We start from the raw sequence: 9062 nt of genomic DNA on the forward strand, positions 1-9062 counted from the left end.
GAGAAAACAAACAAGGTGTTGGTCGTGATGATAGTTAGGTAGCAAATTCCATTGCTAAAACGGTTAGAGAGACTCCTCCGCGGTAGAAGCTTGTAATAATTTCTCTGTTGCCATTGGTAGTCTTCTGGCAAAAAACCAGAACTCCTCTACCAACTGAAGCTAATAAAATTTCACTTTATCCAAAAAAAAAAAGAAGCAAAACTGCAAAAAGGCCTTCCTTGAAAGCCGTAACAATACCAAGACTCATAGCGGTTCATGAATTACGCGAAATAAAAGCACAATCTTTATGCAAAAGCTGGATGTTTTCTTCTCCGGGGCATATTTGCTATTTACAAGCTTCATGTATACACTATTTGTACTAGTCGCAACAAAGAAGTATCGACTAGAGATATAATATGTCAATAAAATGTTTCCTACAATTCTAATTTAAAAAAGGAGAAAATCAACTGCGTCTACTTTGTATCTCTTTGTTGTAGAAATATGACCCTACGCTGAGACTTCAATTCTAATCTAATAAAGGAGAAATTTAGCTGCGCTTACTTCGTATCTCTTTGTTGCAACAATCTGACCCTTCGTGTGAGAAGTGAGATTTCAAACCCATCCAACACTGATAGTAGTTGTGATCCATACAAGGAGATTCAAGGGCCCATGGACAGACTCTAGGAATCAAACTTGATTCAAACATGAAAGCCATGGTTTCTGTTATTTTGGATGGTGCTTCATCAGTTCCACGTCCCACTGTTGTCTGTCAACATCCAAAGAGAAAATTAGAGTGTCCTAGTGAGCGAGAAAGTTAAGCAAATTTTTTCAGAAGCCGAGAACAAATCTCAAGAACTAAAAGGAAACTGTTTTCTGTTGTTTGTATTTTCAATTACCAAGAACATGAGAATACTTTTAGTATAATTCAATAAACTGAGTAATTTGCTGACATCATTTATCCACAAACATGTTTTGTAAACAGAGAAAAACGTCTTCGTCAATCGTCTTAGAAATGGCCAACTTCAGGCTGTATTCAAAAACTACTTTTTGAAACGAATTTAGGAACAGCCATCCTTTGTTTTGGGAAAACCGAAGACTGTTAACTGGATTACAATTTACAAACAAAGAACCTGTAGCAGTCACTAGTTTGGGGAAATTTGTACCTCAAATGTATTTGTATCAGGACCATGAGGAGTCATGCAGCTATGAAGACTTGCTCCACCTGGGAGAAATCCATCAGCTTTAGCCTACACCCACCTCAGGAAAATCACGTGTGTTAGTCAGAAAATTATGCACTGTTAGCACACTAGCATTGTTTATAAACATAACGAGCTAACATCGGACACTAAGATGGCATACTAACATAGAAGAACCCTTATCCTTATTTCAAGAAGGAATTATCCATTATGTATACAGTAGTTCATGGTACTAAGATGCCATCTTCTGGTCAGTTTCCAACCAATATATGCAAGAATGGTTGAACTCTCTTTATTTTTCATAAATGACAATCTTATGGGTGAATTCATTCCAGAAGATTAAACAGCGTGAGGCTTTACCTCATATTTTCCATATATCAGACCCATGAATTCACTCATACAATTGCGATGGTAATATGGAGGGCGAAATGTGTGCTCAGCAACCAACCATCTGGGTGGGAAAATAACAAAATCAAGCAATGCTACGCCAGGTTTATCAGTTGGTGCAGTCAATACTGAAATCAGTGGACACATGAATACTGTTAAAAATGAAAGAAATAACTTCCGAAAGAAAAAAGTAGGGAAAGAAGATGACTTTTTTCATGACGACTTAATTCAGATAGGTGAGACATGTAGGATACCTACCTGTGTTTACTGAAGGATCACCATGATCCATCAAGACGGTGTTAAATGGGCAGAACTTATGTAGATCATACTGTAGGGTACATCATGAAGGAGATTTCAAGATATTAGTCACAACTATTTTGTTAAGCTAGACAAATAGAAGAGCTAAAATTTCATGAAAATTCTAATGTAATGCTGATAGAGCGAAGGATGCTATTGGCACAAATTCTCACCTTATAAGGTACATAATTCCCATGCCATGCTACCACATTAAATGGCGAAAAATTCTGTTTTGCAGTGAATAATTCACCCCCAAATTTTTGGACAATAATGTACCCAGGATGAACTTCATCTTCAAACCAGGCAGTAGGTACAAGAAAATCCCTTGTAGCAGCAAGACCATTAGCACCTAAAAAGAAAATCATAATAGATGTTTCATAATTGCAACTTCAAGTTGGAGCCATTGAATAAAACCTCAAATGGATGAAACCATTCGTATATTTGCCCCCGGTGAGATGCTCAATAAAATTAATACCTATTGGGCCTAGATCGGGAAGCTGAAAATGAGTACCGAAAACCTCAGCCACATAACCACGCGAGGGTCCATCTGGAAGGTCAATAGAAAATCGGAATCCTTGAGGCAAGACAACTATTTCACCAGGACAGACGTGCAATTTCCCACACTCAGTTGTGATCGATAATCCTGGTTAGGCAACAACATTTTGAGATTTTAATGCTAGTAAAGTACTTTTAACAAGAAATAAGTAGTCTTTCTTAGTTGGTTACATGACTTCTAGGTAGACCTATATAAGTTGCGACCTGCTCAGAACTTTCTGCAGTCCTTTAGTTCTATGGTAGCTAGTGTTACGACAACCTCTCATTGATAACATTATGTTATATAACATTTCACCAGGACATACATGCAATTTCCCACACTCAGTTGTGATCCATAATCCTGGTTAGGCAACAACATTTTGAGATTTTAATGCTAGTAAAGTACTTTTCACAAGAAATGAGTAGTCTTTCTTAGTTGGTTACATGACTTCTAGGTAGACCTATATAAGTTGCGACCTGCTCAGAACTTTCTGCAGTCCTTTAGTTCTATGGTAGCTAGTGTTACGACAACCTCTCATTGATAACATGATGTTATATAACATTGATACTTCAACTTAAAAATTGAAGTTGCCATTTAGGACACAAGAAGATCATTTTAAGTGCTCTTCCACAAGCTGCAAGCAGACAAATTTCACACACCACAAGGAGTTTGATAATGTCATTGAGAGGCATACAAATAACTATCACTTTTTTCATCTTATTTTTGTAGAAGTATTAATGGTCAGACATAACCCATTTAGAGAGGTGCATATCCTGTGAGTTTCAATAAGATTAGCAAAGCTTTTCACTCCCTGGGACTCTAGGGTGCAAGCTCTTTTCGTGAACGTACCCACTTAGATAGCTTAATCACAGTTGAATGGACAACCCAATAAACTGAATCTGAAAATCAATCTGTGATTAGAGGGTTGCGTCTAGTTGTGCGGGTAACCCACAAGCAACTAGTGTGGTCTCCATCATTTCCAGAAACTTATGCTGCTTTCAAACCAAAGAGGATAATGAAACAGAAGCATGAAGCAGTTGCCCAAAATTTAGTTCAGATTCAAGATTTACTTACTTCCTTTTTCAGGAACTATCAAGAAATCACCATCAGCATTGCAAAACGCGCAGTTTTCCATTGACTTGTTAGCGGAGTACCTACATGACACAGCATGCATCTGGCTATCAACAATCTTTATAAATCAGCCAATCATAGAATTCTCTCAATCACTGAATTGGCAATACTAATTCCACAAATAGAAACTGCATGACAAACTAATCAAGAAGTAGCAATTACATGTGAACAGCAAATCCATGACGAAGGAAAGAGCTCCCGGCTCCACAAATCGTATAAAGCCCATCGATAAAATCAGTTGGTGAATCAGGAATCTCTTCAGGCTTCCACCTCAACTGAGTAGGTGTAGCAGAACTTGTACTTTGATTAAATTCACTCACAAGTTTCTTGTGAGTTGGAGTTCGAGGTTTGAATGGCTCATGGGTAACTGATGGCTTGATTCGATACAACCAACTAAACAACAGATTAAAGCAAAACAACATAAATTACCTAATAGAAATTTAAAAGATGAACCCAAATCTTGAAATGAAACTAAAAAGTCAGACCTTCTTTGATTAAGTTTACGGGGAGCAGTAAAAGCTGTGCCTGAAATTTGTTCAGCATAGAGACCAAATGGACATACAAGTGGATTATTTTGTCCTTGAGGTAAAGCTCCTTGAATCGCTTCAGATGAGAAACTGTTACCGAATCCAGACTGATAAAGTAATTCGTTAGCACCTGTAGAAACCTGTTCTTGTTTTTCCATTTTTTGATCAAAAACGTTAAGTAATTTAGGGCAGTAAACTAGAGGAATAGATAGCAAAAATAAAAGAGAGAACTCAAATTTACATCTGATAAACCTGGTAACTTATATCGTAGTATCTGGATTCTGGCAATCAATACTTTGAAAACAATTAATTTTGTATTATCTGCTGCCTTTGTCGTGGAGTAAGGATAAGGAAGCATGAATCTAGATCATTAGCGTGGTGGAATTGATGACGAAGACTCACATGGCAAGAATTGTGATGGTTATAACTTGGGTGCTAGTCGCCGAGATGAAACGCAATAATAATGTACTCCCTCTGTCCCACTTCTAAGTGACCTATTTGAAATTTGCACAATTTTTAAGGCAAGTAAGGAAAATAGTATTTTTTAATCATTTTTTACAATTATACCCTTATGAATAATAACTAGTGAAATTTAAAAATGGTTTCTCTCAAAATACTCCACGGATGTTCGCAAATTTCATACAATTGAAAAGCATTTTAAAACACCTACGTAACGAATATAAACATGCCTATCAAATTATACATATTTCATATATTATTTATAATTAACTAAAAGGATAATTCCGGAATATCTCATTGTTTAGTGATATAGGTCACTTATCATTGGGACAAAATCTAAAATCAAATAGGTCACTTAGAAGTGGGACGGAGGGAGTATTATTACACGATTGTACCCATTTTTGGAGGCGCCGCCCATTCATATAAAACAACGAAAAAACCTATTATAGGGGCTCGAAAGTTTTGGCTTCGAGAACTTACAAGATGACAAAAAGTTAGGTCATTAAATAATAACATCAAGACCTCTTATTTTAATGATTAATTAATGTTAATGATTAGGTTAACTAATTCAAGTAAGAGTAGTAATAAAATTAATAATAAGATTAGACTAATTATTTGATTTACAGTTAATACTCCCTCCATTTCTACAAAATAGGCAGTTTTTTCTTTTGGATATGTCAAAAAGATATGCTTGTATTCATATGTGGAAAGTCAAATGTTATGATTTTACTACTATATCCATAGAGGGGACCATTTCTCTCTCTCTCCATTTTTTCTCATAATATAAAAAGGGAACCACTTCTCTCTCCTCTTTCTCTAACAAGAGATAAGTGGGGACCAAAGGATAAATTAGGAAAAAACATGGAAAAGTGACTTCAATGATTAGTTTTTTTAATTTTTGTGAGAACCAAACAAGCCTACTTTTTAGAAACGGAGGGAGCATTTGAAAATCAAAATCAGAAATTCGGTGGATTATTTATTTCTTTTTTGAAACTAAAGTTACGGTATGGAAACCTAGTTCGTATTTTCCCGACCGTATATGAAGTCAGGGTAATTTACAGTTAGGTTTCCCAATCGTAGAAAATTTATACCGTGAGGAAATCAATAATTCCCAACCATATTCAGTTCTATAACTAATTTTTCAATCTCTAATTCTAACATAACAAACGGAAGAAGACGAAGAAGAAGCGATGGAGGAGAAGAAGAGAGAAAGAAGAAGAGACAGTTTTTTTCTTTTTGGGTTTAGGTTTAGTTTTTGATTTAGTTAGATTTAGGTTTGGCAATTATTTTGGTTATCAAAGGATATTTTTGTATTTTTGATAATAAATTAGGTTGCGCCTCATCCACATTTAGGATAGTTGAATCCATAGGAGTCCTCAGAACCAAATCCTTCGATCCCCTATAATAGGATTCTAAAACAAAAAATGAAGATTGATAGTTAGATTTTTAAGTTGGTAGCCGCTCCAGCAATGGCAATACCTTCCTTATTACACGATTGATTTCGTATTATTGTTGTTTATTTCTTCTAGCGACCAATAGCAATTTTAGAAAAAATTGTTTCATGGTTATTTATGAAATTTAGAATAAAAAGAATGTTGAATGTGGTCTAGATTAAAACTCATATATTCATGCCTTTTTCTTTTGATCATCAAAAGGTAATATTATATGATTGTCGTTATACAAGTGAGTCTAAGCCCAAATCACTTTAAGTAGAACCCATGCATACCATGTGACATTAAGATGTTATTCGACGCAACAAATTTTCATTTGAGAATCGGAGAGGTAAGAGAATGTCCAGGTTTTTCGAGGAAAAAATGGCGAAGGGATCGTCTTCTCAATGGATCAAGGCAGAGTTTTTGGATACAGATCGACAAGGTAAGCAAGATTTGCAAAGTACTACAAGGTTTTTAAGAGGTGATAATAGTTGGGTTGCATTTGTAGGTGAAACATAGATGCAAATAGTATGATTGGTCCGGGTTTGAATACTACATAAGGAGAAGATGATTAGCGGGTTGTTAGAATTAAGAAATGGAATGTCAGAGAACCATACTCTAACCAGGATGTTTCCATTGAATGTATCTTCAAATATATCATCCTTTCATATAACTCCACATGTATTTTGTTTGATGAGAAACCCAGAAGCCATAACAAGATTATTCATGTTACAATCAATTATGAAGGGGTGATAGAGGTGATATGGATGAAAAAATTATGAGGATACAACCGAAGTTTTTTTATTTTTTATGGTAGATGCTAATGGGTTTTCCGTCTAGGGGATGGACATATTTTGTTTTCTCATATCAGAATAGGTTTGGAGAAGTTTTTCGTGCAACAGTTTCATGTGAGGGGATTAAAGATTCTACGTGTTTTCCAGCTGAAGAAGGTGAATCAAGATAGTTTCACTTTGTTAATGGTTTCGATAACATTACATCTAAGAAGACCTCTGTAGCATCTAAGAGTTCTTCTTATATACCCATATCTTAGGACAAAGCTCATTCAGATATTGTATCACTTCTTCTGAATCTCCTTCTAACTCTGATCAGAATTGGAATCAAGCAATGATTATCGAGATTGAAATCAAGCAATGATTGTCGAGACCTCCAAAAAAGTGGTTTCTTAGAATACATAAGTCCCGAGATTGCTAACCGGTTCCACATTGAATTAGGGTTTGATATTTATACATTTTGTTAGAGAACTGCTCGGTCGAACTCGCAAGCGTTGCTATCTCAAGCTTGTTTGTCAAGTTTAGTAGACAAAAATATAAGTCTTGATTTCTAGTCTACTTATAGCTAGGTCTCGGATTAGGATAGTAAGTTTATCTGAGCCTTAGACTCCACGGCGTTCATCGATTTAAGACGAAGAAATACTCAAGGGAACTTGTGGAACTTCATCAACAAAAGGTATGTGGAGACTTGAACTTATCTATCACTCAAAAGTCTATCTACTTTATCTCCTATTTTGAGACAAAAGTCGTATTGACATATAGACTTCAATTATACACATTTGCTATTTCGAGCCGAGTTTATCTCGCATATCTATTTCTCTAAATATGTGTTGGTAAGATTTCGCTTTAGCCAAGTTCATCTTTACTTGTGACGAAAGTCATGTTGATTATTTCAATAACTTGAAAATCGCTTTGATGAAAATAGTTCGTGAATAACAACTATTTTAACATCCTCTAAGAAAGTTTCAATGATTGAAATGAGAATTTAGAACAAGTAACCATGTTTGGATATAAACATAGTGTGTTCTCATATTTGTGTTAAAGTCCAAAACCGGGAACCCAAAGTATGCGTACCCGTACGCGTACTGGCGGTTATTGGAAATCCGTGTGAGTATGCATACTCGTACGCATACTGGCGGAAGTTTCACGTCCGTGAATTTCTACTTTCTAAAATCAGTTTGTTCATGAACTAAAACATTTATATAATAAGGAATGCAATCTTTGCAAACCGTGGCTATAATTTTCATGAATTGATTCGAGTGAATCAAAATCGATTTTCTTTGATTGTGTCTTATATACTTCTATAAGATCTAAGCAATTGAACAACTCTCTAACTAGTTCATTTGAGTCATTTGAACTAGTTATCGTAAAGATGAATAAGGTTGATATGAAAGTGCTCATATGGCTAACCATTGGTTAAATATTGTTGAACCAACTAAGTGTAAACGTTTAGTTACGGTTACTCAAACCTAAATGAAGTTACATTTCATTTGTGTATAACAAGCTAAGTTCGATCTAACGGTTGAAAGATATTAGTTTGAATCTAATCAGGTTTTCATCTAATGGTGAATATTGAATGGTTTGTTACCAAGCTAACTTAGATTGCAAACCCTGATGTGAAATCTATATAAAGGAGAACTCTAGCAACTGGGAAACCTAATCCCCCCACCTCCTGTGTGATACTAGTTATATAATCTAGAGTCGATTCTCCTTTAACCTTAGATTTTTCACGAAACCCTGTAGGTTAACGACTTAAAGACTTCATTAGGATTCTGAAGCCAGACCCAACTATTTTCTCTGTAGTTGCATGATCTGATCTTGCTGCTTATATCGTAATTGAGTACAATCGTAAGATTGGCTTGAGATTTATATCTCCGATAGGCAAGATAGAAAAGTAGTCACAAACACCTTCTTCTCATCGTTTGTGATTCCACAATATCTTGTTTCGTTAATCGATTAAGATTATTGTGAGGTGATTGATAATACTAGGCTGTTCTTCGGGAATATAAGTCCGGGTTATCAATTGGTTCTTGTTCACCTTGATTTATCAAAGGACGGAACAAAAACTCGTAGGTATATCTGTGGGAGAAAGATTTATCTATTCAATATACTTTTGTGTGTGATACGGATTTGTTTATCAACTCTTCGACTTTGGGTCGTAGCAACGCTTAGTTGTGGGTGAGATCACCTAAGGTAATCAAGTACGTAGTATCCTGTTGGGATTAGAGACGTAAGGAGCACGACTGTACCTTGAATAAGTGTGAGATTGATTAGGGTTCAACTAAATTCCAGACCGAAGTTAGCTTTGTAGTAGGCTAGTGTATGTA

General features: G+C 35.6%; 1 protein-coding gene across 2 annotated transcripts; it reads right to left on the reverse strand.

Moving 5' to 3' along the window:
- Nucleotides 1-239: 239 nt before the first annotated feature.
- Nucleotides 240-4456, reverse strand: LOC113287515 (homogentisate 1,2-dioxygenase-like). Of its 2 annotated transcripts, none has more exons than XM_026536293.1 (10): nt 4294-4455; nt 4011-4192; nt 3688-3918; nt 3469-3548; nt 2335-2502; nt 2033-2208; nt 1821-1890; nt 1536-1690; nt 1143-1226; nt 240-745 (listed from the first exon to the last, which is right to left on the reverse strand). In XM_026536293.1, the coding sequence occupies exons 1-10, from the start codon at nt 4408-4410 to the stop codon at nt 527-529; spliced, it is 1482 nt and encodes a 493-aa protein (XP_026392078.1). In that variant the 5' UTR covers nt 4411-4455; the 3' UTR covers nt 240-526. The 2 variants fall into 2 exon arrangements, with proteins under 2 accessions (XP_026392078.1, XP_026392079.1); XM_026536294.1 differs by having other exon boundaries at nt 357-745; nt 4011-4159; nt 4294-4456.
- Nucleotides 4457-9062: the final 4606 nt, after the last annotated feature.

This window comes from Papaver somniferum, chromosome 6 (assembly GCF_003573695.1).
Source record: "Papaver somniferum cultivar HN1 chromosome 6, ASM357369v1, whole genome shotgun sequence".
Lineage (NCBI taxonomy): Eukaryota > Viridiplantae > Streptophyta > Magnoliopsida > Ranunculales > Papaveraceae > Papaver > Papaver somniferum.

Excerpts from the sequence above, each read along its gene's own strand:
- LOC113287515 (XM_026536293.1), bottom strand. The coding sequence starts at position 4,410 with ATGCTTCCTTATCCTTACTCCACGACAAAGGCAGCAGATAATACAAAA. Across the intron at positions 1,891-2,032 it reads GGAATTATGTACCTTATAAG|TATGATCTACATAAGTTCTG; the intron begins GTGAGAATTTGT and ends TGTACCCTACAG. Across the intron at positions 1,691-1,820 it reads TGATCCTTCAGTAAACACAG|TATTGACTGCACCAACTGAT; the intron begins GTAGGTATCCTA and ends CACTGATTTCAG.